We start from the raw sequence: 14605 nt of genomic DNA on the forward strand, positions 1-14605 counted from the left end.
AGGTTGATTGGAACAGTCCCAAATACCAGTCAGTCTGACACAAAACGGTTTCAGCATCACCCCAGCATTACCTGAAGAATATTAACACTCTGAAATGACATAGACAAGTCCAAAACTAGATCTGACAGAAAACTCTTTGCAGTCACCTTGAAGAGGGCTGCAGACAAGAAATGTCCCCACAGTCTGATAAACTGTGAGAGGTTTTGCCAGGAAAAGTGGGCAAATATACAGTAATGGTGGACTTCAACCAAAAAGACTAAATGCTGAAATTTGTTCATAATTTCCCTGAATATTTTTTTTGTTTTGACATTGAATTGTAAAGCTTATATGTTGCATTAAAGGGTGGATAACATTTGAAATGTTTTTTTTTTATGGTTCAATGTTTCTACATCAGAAAGACTCTCTCAGACTCTTTCAGACTCTAACCTTGAAAACTGGCTCAGAGTTTATCTGACTAAAGGAGCTACATTCATTAACATTTACTTTTCCTTCCCATAGAAAGTACTCCTGGATCAGTGCTTCTGTGTTCTTTTTGTGTCTCTGTTCTGTTCTCTCAAACCCCCAGTCGGTCGTGGCAGATGGCCGCTCACACTGAGCCTGGTTCTGCTGGAGGTTTCTTCCTGTTAAAAGGGAGTTTTTCCTCTCCACTGTCGCTACATGCATGCTCAGTATGAGGGATTGCTGCAAAGTCAACGCCAGTGACGGTCCACTGTCTCTACATGCTCATCCAGGAGGAGTGAATGCCGCAAGTCACTGACTGGATGCAATCTGCTGGGTTTCCATAGACAGAAAAACCTTTTATCCATTTTGAATAAATAAATAACTGACTGCACTGTTCAATGGTTAGGAATAATTGGAATGTATGTACCTGACTGTTGTGAAGTGCCTTGAGACAACGTGTTGTGAATTGGCGCTATATAAATAAACTGAATTGAATTGAATTGAAAGACCTACCATTTGCACAGAGATGTGTAAATGTTTGAGAGCCTCTATAGGTGGGCCTCAAAAGGATTTTGCTTTGGCTGGATGGGTTCTTAAAGATAATGTTTGACCCATATGGGTCCCATGAGTAAATTTTGACTGCATAATAAGGGATAAGAAAACTCATGAAGAAAGTTCAACTGCTTCAGAACAAAGGAATAAATCAAAAACAGAAAAATTATGATAACGCTCATAAAGGGCAGTTTGTATAATTTATTAGTATTCTTAGAACAAATTGCAGCTGCAGCAAAACATATAAAAATGTGTCTTTATCTAATGTGGGGAGATTCACAAGCTATTAAATGTGAGAGCATCATTTTGTTCATTAGGTTAGAAGAAGAAACACATAAAGACACACAGTCGACTAAAACCCTCCTCGCAGATCCTAGAAACACTGCAGATTAAAAAACACCGACACCTGCAGCAAGATAAACAAACCATTAACACACCAGTTAACACACACACACACACACACACACACACACACACACACACGCACACAAATACTGCAAATAAGTTTTTATACAATTTACACACCCAGGAACATGCTCACTGACTGCTAGAGAAACATTTTCTAACAAACTAAAAGTATAAAAGAAAATGATGAAAGGTCAGTTGTCTAAAGGAACGTTATGATGAAGGAGTAATATAAAAAACAGAATCTAATCTAAAGTAAATACTCAAATATACATTTTGTGCTTTGAGCAGCACAGAAACAGATCTTTCTGGTATCAGCTGGTGTGATTTGCTCCTGGTCTTTAAACACCTAGTAAACTCCCGGGCTGTTACGAATCCCACAGCAGAGCACCATGGTGAAGATCATCTCAAATATCTGAATGCAGAAAACGATATTATTTAATTCCATCTGTCTGTCTCACAAAGTCTACAATGTTATCAGAGCTGAGAAATTTATGAATAATTAGTCAGTCGCTCACCATGATGACGGCAACCACCAAGGCAGCCAGGCCAATGAGGTAGAGCTTCTCGGAGAACAGAGAGACGAGTTCACTGTGGCAGCTCTGACAAGAGAAAAATGGCTGGATAAGAAGCCTGCAATCAATGGAAAATGTGCTCCTCTCTCATGTCATTGATTTACATGTAACTGATCCGGGTCAGCTGTCAAAACAAGGCGCTGGATTGCTGCTGGTTATAGAGAACTGTTTACATAAAATATTATGTGATTACAATGGAAACACACAGACTATAGGCAGGCATGCCTATATGTTGTCATTTATTAAAGAGGTTTGGTTAATGTTGAAGTGCCTGATTTACTTTATATACTTCAACCTTAATAACTCTATAATATGCATCACCAAACAAGCATAAGCTAATTAAACACACCAGGAACGTTTTCAGGGAACCCAACATCTGTTTTTTAACAATGTTCTACCTAGTTGCACAGTTGTATGTTAGATCCAAGTTGCAGCTCAGGTTACATGCAATCTTCTATTGTCAGAGATGTAAATAATATTATTCTCTATTCTGGTGTAAGTAGCAGTTAGCGGTACTAAAAATGCTGCATATATTAACCAAATATGTTTAAATGGCAAATTTCATCATATGTCAGATCCAAAAAGACTTGAAAGTATGAAACAAAGAAATCACAATCAGTCTTGTTTTGTGTTGTTTTAAAGTGCTCTTTTCTGACCCTGTAAAGATGATGATTTGGCAGGTGTAATAGCAGAGTTTGGCAGACTATTGTTGTAAACAGAAAGTGTTTTTTTAACAAAAATCTATGTTTTCAGTAGTAATATATGCTGAATTGATGTGGCAATATATAGAACAGCATTACAGATGCTCCAAATGAAAGCACCAGTGTACTCCTTAGTGCCTGATTACATCACTATGGGGTGTCTTATTTGTTCTGTTTGTTGCTGAGGCCGTCAACAGAAGAAAAAAGTCAGATGAGAGCATCTGGGGAGAATGACCGACAGAGAGAAGCAGAAACATGATCAAAGAAGCTATGTCCAATCAAATCAACTGACAAGGATGATCCTCTGTATCATTGTTTAAAAGTTTGGCTTCAAGGAAAGCAGCAACTAAAGGTTAAGGGACCCAAACACAACAACGACCGAAAGCTCTAGTGGAGAAAGCAAGACCATGAAGGTGAACACAGATGTTACTGCTAAGTGTAAAGTTTCCCTGTGGTTTTATCTATTCATGTGTCCTTTGTCAGTGCAAAACATCTGTTGATATCCACGAATCGAATTAGTAAATAAAACAATTTCTTCTTCTTGTTTGCCCATAATTCTAATAACTCATAATTCTGTAGTGCAGTTAAACCTGTAAGGCTCTCACATAGTCAGGTGTACTGTAAGCAGTGCCGACTCCACGCACACGAATGTTTGAGGTTTCATAGTCGAGCGTAACATTTCCTACATTTCTGGTAGCAAATTCTTACATTTCCTACCATATCTGCCATGGTTTCGTCAGACGAACGGAAATAACTAATTTGCCTTATAGCTTTGAAAAAACAAAAAGAAAAGAAGGTGGTATATAAGGCCATTAAACCACACTAGGGATGAAGAAGGGGAATATACCAGCGCGGTGCAGAGAATGGCAGTGACACTGAGCGTCCTCGGGAACAGTTGCTTTGAGCAATGTGTCAAATGTAAAACAGTTTGATGTGGAGACTTTTCCCATCGAGCAGTTTATTGTGTGACACCACATTTTTGGCTGTAAAAACTAAGTCTTGCACAGACACGTCTGCCTTGAGTAAGCACAACATCCGCAGAATCAAGTATGCCCGACTATGTGGCAGCCTTTACCAGTTAAACACAGACCCATTATGTGAATTCAGTCTGTGGAAAAAGAGATTTTTAGCTGCTTCCATTTACTGCCCACAGTATATCTCTAATAGCTAATTTAATTATTCTGACAGCACAGTTGTTGGGAGAAATGGGAGTACTCATGCACAATCATTCACATCTAACAATGTTGGTCAGTACTAAAGCACAAATTACAATATCTACATGAAAGCTGACAGAGTTTTACTTTTTAACTACAGTTATTGTCATGAGTGGTCATTTACAGTGATACTGTGGTTTATTACAAGTAGACAGGGTTTGCCATAGAGAGCTTTTAAATCCCAGGGTAAGGGGCCTCCAAACTACTGCGCTCATTAAATAAATTCCCATATAAATCTTTGCCTTATGAATGCACATTTGATAAGGAGATTTTTCTAATGCCTCTTAATTTTTCTGTGTTCCAAATGTAATGTTAGCATTCATCTGCCAATTTGTTTCATGTTTTTTTTTTTTTTTACTCGTGACCTCAAAGTCCTTTAAGAAGGAATTGGTGGTAAAGGCTGTGTGTACCTTGGGTTTTGGGGAAGAAAGTATTCTTGGAGGACACAAGGTGGTAACGACTTGCATGAACAGAGGTGTGTCGTCACCTTTCCCACAGCAGTTGAGCTAAAGATGAAATCCAGAGCACAAACACTTGTAATTGATAGACAGATTGTTTTATGAAAATAAAACTCCACATATAAAAACATACCGTAGTGTGGAAAGCGCCCAGCACACTGATGGCAGCATCTTTACTCGGGGACCCGGAGACATCCACAGCCTTGATGTATGCAGCGTCATAGAAATTGATTAGTTCTTTGGACATCTGGGGATAATCAAAAAATAAGAAGGAGGATAATAATTAAAGATGATTCCACGTTGTTAGATTTGAAGACAATCAACATTTCTATTTTAATGTACATACAGTGTCTCTGTTCATGAAGCCCCAGATTGCTGCGGCCACCTCGCAGGCAAACAGGATCACCAAGAAGAAGAAAAACTACAGAGTAGATATTAGGACATGTATTTTATTTTATTTGACTTATCTTTTATCTTATTTTTTACATAAAAAATTGTCTGAATGGAAAATATGACCCCATAGAGCTGGGATACTCACTGTCCCTAGCAGACATTGAGATTCCTGAATGGCACCATAACATCCAAGAAATCCCACAAGCATCATGACAGCTCCGACAGCAATCAGTATGTAGACACCTATAAACGGAATGAGTCAATCAGATATAAAGCGGTTGATCTTGGTGTCACAGTGTCTGTATCACCACCAGGAGGCAGAAATGTCAATGCTAAGAGGGAGAGAAATCCTGTGGCAGATTTATGTGATCCAAATGCTGTTTTTGGACTTCCTGAATATTTTTCCTGTTTTCTATGTAAGATGACATGATATGATTTGCAAAGCAAATTTTGCATCTTAAAGACAAACATCCCCCTACTTCCTGAGTCAGAGGGGTGGAAGTGACAAAAGGCTGCAACCCTGACAAGGAAATGCCTCCATGACACCCTGGACTTCTCCACAACACACCTGTCTGCATTGACCCCTGACCATTTCGTGGGTAACATGAGGGACACTTAAACAAATACCCCCCCCCCCCCCCAACACACACACACACACACACACAAACACACACACACACAAACACACACACACACACACACACACACACACACACACACACACACACACACACACACACACACACTCCCACACGATCAACAGAACTAAAGGTCACAGAGGAGGCGTGGATCCTGATCTCCACCAAGCATGAGAAATCTCCATCTGCAAAGTTAGTGATAACTAATTTAACTGTATATTCTCAGATCATAAGCACTGCATTGTAGACAACTAATACAATCACATATTATTGATAGATGCATTATTTTAAGGATTAAATGCCAGAGACTACTAACACTGTAAAGTCAGCTTTAGTCTCTTCCAAGTTGTTGGAAGCTTCCAAGCTGGGACCAGCCAAACTAAATTTACAGAGCTGTGAAAAAGTATTTGCCCCCTTACAGATTTATTTTGTTTTTGTTTATTGTAAAACTTAAAAGTTTCAGATCATCAAACTAAGTTTTAATATCAGACAAAGAAAACCCAAATATAAACAAAATATAGTTTTTAATATTGTTTCGCATAGTTAAAACAGGTCGCTGTTGAACATAAATCTCAATGAGATTTACTGGTATAAATGAAGATGAAACAAAAAATAAGTAAAAATTCATTTGATGATTTAATTTATTAAGAAAAAAATGATCCACACTGACCTGGCACTATGTTAAAATATATTTTGCCGGTATGTTGCGTATACACATATACGCAGGCTCAGCCCTCGACGCAGCTGTTCTGGATTCGAGTCCCGACCCTGGAGACCTATACTGCACGTCTTCCCCCTTTCTCCACCCCACTTCTAGTCTGTCTACTTTGGAAAAATAACAAAAATAAAGACCACTAGTGCCTCAAAAAAATATATAATTTATAATTGGCCCCCAAGGTTACTTTAAGAGCACAACAACCACGCATCCAGGAGGTCAAAAAAAATCCATAACAACAAAATAAAATGTGATATAGTTTGGGGATATGCTGCTTAAGGACCAAGGCAACTTGATGGCAGCTGTTGCAGCCAAGAGTGACACAACAATTTATTAGGTTTAAAGGGTCGATTACTTTCTACATAGGGCCATGTTGGTTTTATTAACATTTTTCTTTAACGATTGAAATTCTTATTTAAAAACTGCATTTGTATTTGCTCACGTTGTCTTTGTCTGATGTTAAAATTTGCGTGATGATTTGAAACGTTTAAGTGTCACAAAAAAGCAAATATCAATTTAAAAATGTATACTTGTCCCTTCAAAGCAGTAGGCTAAATCTGCCACTATCACACCTGGAGTCACTTTTGTTTCCATTAGCAGATTCATTAGAGGCTGACTGGCTGTTTAAACAGAAAATAATGAGCATAATGTATCCAAACGAATGAATAAAATACTTTAAAAAAAAAAGGTTTGACATAATCTGTTGTTTGGGTTCTTTGTAACTAGATGATTCACTTCCACTTTTTAGGTTTTTTTTGTAACGACTCAAGCGAGACGTCAGAACTTGCTTTGACACAATAGAACAGCAGATGGTTGTAACACATGAAACATATCTTGAAAGATTTGATTTGAAGTAGTTCAGCTTTCGTTACAAATACTCACAGTCTGTCTACGTTCATTCACAAGGAAACCAACTGAGCCTGAACCTCTAACAAAGCCTGACTGAAGCTCACCGAAATGAACCAACGATGAGACCGGCCACCTAACACTGCACCTCATTTTTCGCACACAACCAGTTCCCATCCTTACATCCACAACAACCCCCACCCTCCCGTCTCTTTGCTTTCAGGACTTTTTTTTTGTGGTACCAGGGGAAGGTTACCAGGGCCAGTAAATCTGCAATGCAGCAAAAGAGCCATTATTTCCACTGCCCTCCATTACTATGACAACACCCTTTGAGGTTGTCATAGAGTCTTTAAAGGAGACATGCGCTTTTAGACCCCCGGAGAAGTCCATTTATTTCTTGTCTCAGTAAAAATCTTCAGAAGCTTCACTTGTCCATCTCATTCAGTAATTTAAAAGAAAGAAAATGGCAGAGGTCATTTTCGCACCATCAGAGAAGGACACCAATAAACTTAAATAAACTCAGGATAGAAAAACAGGGTTATGAATCTTGCTTATGATAATAAAAAAAAAGTCCCTTTTTTATCACTTATCAGTACAAGGTTTTGGATCTAATGTCGACAGAGAAATAATGCACTGTATCTTTGACTGCCTCATCATGTAATCCAGGGCAAAAACGATCTAATATCCTAGAAGAAATGCCAGCAGTTTACAGGGGATGCTCTACTTATTTTGTTTTTGGCTGAGAATCACAGAACATCATAACCCTTAAACTATTTTACATTTTGTCACATTACATCCATAAACTGTAATGTATTATTTAGTCAGTCCATCTTCCCATCAACTCTGACCTGCTTCTCAGTTCATGGTGAGCAAAACTATCCCTGAAACATTATGCTGTCACCACCATGTTCACTGTGGGGGATGGTCGGCCCTAGACGATTTGCACTGTTAGTTTTCTGCCACACGTAGTTTATTAAACCTTTCAACAACTTTACCCCTGATTTGTCTGCTGTGGTCCTTGGTCTTCATCATGCTGTTTGTTCACCAATGTTCTCCAACAAACCTTGGAGATCTTCACAGAACATCTGTATACAGTATATCCTGAGATTTAGCTACACGCTGGTGGGCTTTGTTTGGTCTCTTCTGTAGGGATATGGGTGCTCTGGATGTTATTTAGGGGAATCACTACCAACAACCCTGAGCATCTGCTTCATGGGTCTGTCATACACCAACAGAGTCAGTTATTTTCATTCAGACCGCTAAAGGAGATCCTTTCTGCAAACAGAAAGTTTGCTGTTTTTCTTATTTAAGTCACATAGTGTAAACCTGGGTGTTTGGAAAAATTGCTCAATAAACATAAAATTGTTGATTGACTGAATAAACCCAAAAAACTTTTGTTTTTATTTAAAAAATAACTTTCAAAGGAAGTCTGTCAAATTCATCTGTTCTTATTTCTTATAAGCGTATCTCTTACAGTCATGCAATTAAATATGTAAAGTGTATATTAATAATAATTGTTACATACAACTAGTAAACTGACTGCATTTTTAGTAAATGTTGACCTAATTAGCAAGCTGTTTGCAGAATCTTCTCTCATGGTAAATATAAAGCTGTTAGCTCCCTGTTGGATGCCATCCATTTTAACACTTTAAAGGTACAGTTAGGCTGGTTTTGTTACTTAGGCTGATCCAGCTAGGCCAGCTGATTTCTCCTCTGGTTTTTAGTGTCTGTGAGAAACTCCTCCTCCCCTGGCTCTGAGTTTCTGTTTATATTACAGACATAAGTGCTATGTTGATTTTATAATTTTCCTCACAGCAAGGTAAGCTTACAAGTTCAACACTAAACTACGAAAGTATCTGTGGAGCAAACCAGACCAGACCAGACAACTGCCACCAGTAAGGTTTTCAAGTGCTGCAGCAGAGGTGGGATCGTGTGTATATCCAGCCTTATATAAATACCACCTTGGTCTGCCAGTTAGCTAAAAAAAAAACTCCCACTTCAAACTCTAATTTGAGGGATAATGCTCACATGTATGGCATTACTTGAATTATGTAAGGGCGTATGCCAAAGGGAGGGTTAAAAAAAACTAAATATTGCCTTGATCTTGCCAGGGTGGGCCTTCCTTGCCACTTCGCCTTTAAAATCATGAGAGTCCCTCCTCTCCGCTAAAAAAAGCTTGGGTTTGACTTTACTCAGTATACTTACTGAGGGGGTAAGTATGGCAGAACAGCAGGAGCACAGATGTAAATTAATGGTCTTACTGGAGTCCACCGCCACAGCAAAACCAAGATCATGGGCCTTTAAAATGTTTACATCATATTATGAACTGAAGCTCTTCAGAGAACTGAGTGCAGAGAACGATGGCAACATGAGAGACACTCTGTGGTCCAACAAAAACTAAAGAACTTCTGCCTTTTTAAAGCACCTGCCAAAAAAGTAAATATAAGATTAGAAGAAAACATGAGCATGTTTTTATTGCTGCACCATTCTCAAAGGCAGCGCTTTTAGACTCCACATCTGTCTCAACATCTGTCTGAGGCATCTGACTGCTTTCAAAGGAGCACCCAGAGAGACTGAAGGAGACTCAGGACTCAAACATGAATCTACACAGTTTTTGATAAGGACATTATCACCCACAGTGAGCTCATGAATGATGGAGTGAAAGCTGGTTGAGACCACTCTTAAGTTAAGACGCGGAACTACGCAGGTCCTGTTTCCTATTGTTAGAGGTCAGGTCAACCCAAACATTTCTAATTATATCTTTTAGCTAACTGGACTCAGAGAGCTTTTTCTCTGTGCTAACAGTTAAAAAAAAAGACAAAAATAAGATGGGTAGGGGGAATCTGCAGAAAGATGTAAACTTTTATTTAGAGCAGATAATCACTAAAGGGTAGTTAAGCCTCCTGCAGAACATGGACGAATTAACAAAAAATAAAAGGGTTTTTATGTAACAAGTGCATAAATCATTTTGCAGTAATGAGGCTAAGGCTTAATTTTTATTTCAGCTTAATCCATAGCCCTCCTCTTCCCGTTATCCCAATAGAATACCAATTCAATAAGCTCCTATATCATCACTCCTTGCTGAATTGTACACAAACAAGCATAATTTAATTTACCTGTAGATGTTACTTAAATAGGTCTAAATACTTTCTGCTTGTTAAGAAGAAATAAAATGATATCAAACAAAACTCCTCAAAGCTCCTCCTCAGTTGGTAGCACTGTTGCCTTGCAGCAAGAAGGTCCTGGGTTCGATTCCCGGCCGGGGGTCTTTCTGCATGGAGTTTGCATGTTCTCCCCGTGCATGCGTGGGTTCTCACTGGGTACTCTGGCTTCCTCCCGCAGTCCAAAGACATGCCTGTTAGGTTAATTGGTCACTCTAAATTACCATTAGATGTATGAATGAGTGTGTGCATGGTTGTTTGTGTGTTGCCCTGCAATGGACTGGCGACCTGTCCAGGATGTACCCTGCCTCTCGCCCATAGACTGCTGGAGATAGGCACCAGCTCCCCTACGACCCACTATGGAATAAGCGGTAGAAAATGACTGACTGACATTTGTTTGACATTTTAAAAATAATTAAGTCACATTTAGCATAATATATTGGAACAGGCAACGGCCAGTTACCAGCATCACACTATACTTAGGTTTAAAAAAACAAAAACATTTCAAAACCTTAACAGTTTTCTTATCTAACCACATCTACAACTTAGAGTCCTATCATGTGGTGCCAGAGACATGAACGGAGCATCGAGAAACACAGTGCTGCACACTATTGGTCAGCTGGATGAAAAAAGGCACTTGTACTTTCCCTTTGCTTACAACTAAGACAAATTCGGAAATTTTGGAAAGGTTTCCAGTCACAAGAAACCAGGGCTGTCATGGTGTTGAAACTAAAGGAGCACCACCCATAATTTTAAAACAAGTAACACTGTTTTAACTACAGTTAAAAGGCTGCAAGCAGTGTCCATGTCAAGCTGCAGACAGCTGGCTAGCTACCTGAGCAGATAGCCTGACTAACTATCCAGGAAATATAAGCTTGATGTACTTGTGTTACACAATCAAGATTTAAATGGTGAAGAAATGTAATATTTTGCAAAATAAGCATCAGGGAACTAGTAGCAAATAGATCATGTTATATATTTTTTATTTCAGATTTTAGTTTAAAAATCATGAAACTGGTCTTTTTACTCATGGTCATCTCATACTGGCTCATTCCTACACCGAAAAACATCCAGGTTGACATTAACTTAGTGATTGTGCCATTACCAATGTGTTCAATGAGAACATACTTTCCATTCGTGAGTAGATTTATGTTTAGATGTGGGCACCTGAAAATCATGCCCCCTTGCTGTCCCCCATATAGAAAGAAACAGTTGAGATGCTCTATCAGAAAACTATTAGAAAAAAAGGGTTAAGGATCAGAGGAAAGATGTCAAACATCATCATCTTTCTGTCACTTAAATATACTGACCTAACGCTCTTAATCACACAGCGACATTTAACAGAGTGTGTTAGTTTGATGCTTCTTTACAGGTTAAAAAAAATCAAGTAATGTAATTTGGGCTTATAAAAAGCATGATGTTGCCTTTAATTTTCCAATTTATTATATTACATCTTTTACTTTTACTTTTAAAAGATTACATGCAATAAAAAGATATCCATGAACGGTAAAATAGGTCTGCACTGACTAGTAGGAGCCCTTTGAGTACCTTTTAGATTTTTATTTAAAAACAACACATGTATCACTTCCATTCACAATTGCCAGTCTAGGACTTAAAATCACTATAAATTACTTTGAAGTTTGTGGTTATATTCTGACAAAATGTGAAAAACATTGCAATGGAGCAAATATTTTTTTAAGACGCAATATAAACCTATTTAGTTTTACTCTGACGGATACTCACTGATGTAAAAGGTGCTCGGCGCCTGCTGGCCTTCAAACTGAAGTATGAGGAGGTTGCTGGTTTGATTGTCATGGCGTAACCACAGGGCCACTCCTAAGATCACACCTCCGGCCAGCTGTTGCAAAGGGACACAGGCTTTAATTATTCATTCTCACATTTTCCACTTTAATGACACCCTGAGAGAGGATAGGAGCCACGTATGAGTGTGTAAAGAAACGATGTCTAACCAAGGTTAATGTTTTGCTTAAATTAAACAAATGTACAAACTTTTCTTCTAATTTCTTTCTTACTATGTGCTCAACTCCACTGTGGAGCTGAGGTTGGCTTGCTGTTGTCTGAAAGGAAAAAAGGGACATCCTGACACCTCAATGACCTGTGGCACAGAATGTGCCCTCAAAGCATTGTTTGAAGCCAAATCAGCTTCACAGTTTATCAACTTACTTTCTCATCTGTTCCATAAGGGAAAAAAAACTTTCAATAAATGATCTTTAAAGGCGAGTGGACCACTGAGGCTGTTCACATGCTTACACAAGTATTCAAGCCATTCTTCCCCCTGTTGTTTTTCTCTCTTTTCATTCGCCTGGTTGGTCACTATTGTTAACAAAGAAACAGGAAACTGAAATCCCGATGTGAAAAATAGCCGAATAAGGAAGACGGGGCTCAAGAGCTTTCACAAAGACGGGCACAGCAGCAAAACCAACAGAGGAAACAGTCGATCAAGTGCGGCGTGTCCAGGATGTGGTGACTCTTTGCTCATCTAAACAATGCACTAATGTCCTATGTTCCAAATGAAAACTTAAATATTGGTCCTAGGTGAATATTAGTGTAAGATGATGTCGTATGATACAGCAGGCTAATTATATAGCAGTATTTTCCTTTGAAACCCCTGTGTAATATTATTTCTAGAGTAATTCCCAAAGAAAAATGACTTCAAATGAGCAGAAAAAGTTAAATCTTTGAAATTCATTAAGTTCAAAGCAGAGCCCTCTCCAAAAACCTGGTAAATCTATCAGTGTTAAGTGTTTTAATTGTTCTTAAAACATACTAAGGATGATTTTTTGTGTCTTTTTTTTCCAAATTCAGCTGTAAAAATAAATCATGATCTTCCTAATCGTTGTGACTAATGTATGAGTTAAAACAACAAAATGATGGATCTGAAGAAGAGTTTATAAGACAAGGAGATGATATGAAGCGAAGACCTGAAGCCTCCCCCTCAGCCTTAGGTGGTTCTGTCTTTGATTCATTCAAACGATCTTCCACTTCTGCTCATCCATGTAGAAAGTAACTAATGACGAAGGGTAAGAGCATTTCCAGCTAATGTCTGACCAAGGTTTGTTCTACTGTGTCTGTATGAATAAATGCTGCTTTTCCCTCCAGACACAGGAGCCCCAAACATCATAAGATGTGGTCCTCGAAGTTTATAGATCTGATCCCTTTATGTGGAAATATTAAGCAATGGACATTATTTGAAACAAATCTTTTTGTTTTGTTCTTAAAAAAGAAAGTGGAAAAAACTAAATAACTCAAACATTAGAAATGTAAAAAAGTAAAGTAAGACTGACTCACCCAAAAAATAAAATTAAAGAAGAATAACATATATTTTATGCATTTCGTACAGCCCGCTACAGCCATTGTTGCCACTTCTTTTCAGCTTGTCCCTCTGTTCAGCCCAAAGTCGACTTCCAGGGATTACTCAGATTTTATTTGGGCTGGCTTAAACAGAAACTCCTCCTTCATAACGATGAGTGAAAACCGAGACGGGGGACCTGCCCACCAAGTGGAGCAGTGTGGAGGGAGGGAGCCCCCATTTCCCCTCAGCAAGGTTAGGATTGCACATGCACGATAAGAGATTTAAGCCATGATTTATCCAGTCTTGAGCTTTTTCACCTTTTGCCTCGATGCAATCACAAACTACAATGTATTTTATTGGGATTTTATGCAATATACCAACAGAAAGCACAACATAATTATGAATGGAAGTAGAGGAGTACTGAAACAAATTAAATATGAAACGTTTATACATTAAAGAAGCACCTTTTGTTACAAGTTCAGCTACAAGTATTTTTTGTTTTTTTTCTACCAACTTTGCTAATCTAGACTGAATTGTTTGCTCATTCCTCTTTGTAAAATAGCTCAAGTTGCGCCAGATTGGATGGACATCATTTTTCAATTTGTGTCACAAATTCTCAGTTGCATTTAGGTTTTAACTTTGACTAGGCCATTCTAACATTTGATACTTTGATTTAAACCATTCCATTGCAGCTCTGGCTCTATGCTTAGCTTTATTGTCCTAATTTATGGTGAACTCTGCCACGCTCTCAGGTATTTTCATCCTCATAACATGGCTACATGGCTTATCACAAACAGTAAGCAAGAGTACTTATGCCATACTTCCAGGTACTCTAGTAATGCCTGAAAGAAAGAAAGAAAGAAAGAAAGAAAGAAGATACTTTTGCTTTCCTTTACTGGGGTTGAAGATACTTTACAAATGACAAGTTTTTTACAGTGATACATAGCGCCCTCTGCTGTCAAATAATTCTCGAGCAAAAGCCAGAAATGCAACACATAACTGTATTTAAATATTACATTTTCTTTGTTAGGATTGATTGTCTTTTAGTAATATTTCATGATCTTGATGTAAATAAATCTGCAGTCTGAAGCCTAATAGACATTTTTACATGTACATGTTACATTTTAATCCGACCTAAAGTAGGAGAGTTGTGGTGTCAGAGGCGCACCTGCGCGTTCGTGGCTCCAGTCACA

General features: G+C 38.4%; 1 protein-coding gene across 1 annotated transcript; it reads right to left on the bottom strand.

The window, feature by feature from the left end:
* Nucleotides 1–1174: 1174 nt before the first annotated feature.
* Nucleotides 1175–13539, bottom strand: LOC124881761 (CD81 antigen-like). Its single transcript, XM_047387526.1, has 8 exons — nt 13409–13539; nt 11843–11957; nt 4885–4982; nt 4693–4767; nt 4480–4593; nt 4299–4394; nt 1917–2000; nt 1175–1813 (listed from the first exon to the last, which is right to left on the bottom strand). Exons 1-8 carry the CDS (start codon nt 13472–13474, stop codon nt 1748–1750), a joined length of 714 nt encoding a protein of 237 aa, XP_047243482.1. The 5' UTR covers nt 13475–13539; the 3' UTR covers nt 1175–1747.
* Nucleotides 13540–14605: the final 1066 nt, after the last annotated feature.

This window comes from Girardinichthys multiradiatus, chromosome 2 (assembly GCF_021462225.1).
Source record: "Girardinichthys multiradiatus isolate DD_20200921_A chromosome 2, DD_fGirMul_XY1, whole genome shotgun sequence".
NCBI classification, from domain to species: domain Eukaryota; kingdom Metazoa; phylum Chordata; class Actinopteri; order Cyprinodontiformes; family Goodeidae; genus Girardinichthys; species Girardinichthys multiradiatus.

What these genes read in the sequence shown, in the direction of transcription:
- LOC124881761 (XM_047387526.1), bottom strand. Translation starts at nt 13,474, where the DNA reads ATGGCTGTAGCGGGCTGTACGAAATGCATAAAATATATGTTATTCTTC. An exon ending in GCCGAGCACCTTTTACATCA is followed by an intron (nt 4,983 to 11,842) that starts GTGAGTATCCGT and finishes TTCCGTTTATAG; the next exon opens with GTGTCTACATACTGATTGCT. An exon ending in CTCAATGTCTGCTAGGGACA is followed by an intron (nt 4,768 to 4,884) that starts GTGAGTATCCCA and finishes TCTACTCTGTAG; the next exon opens with TTTTTCTTCTTCTTGGTGAT.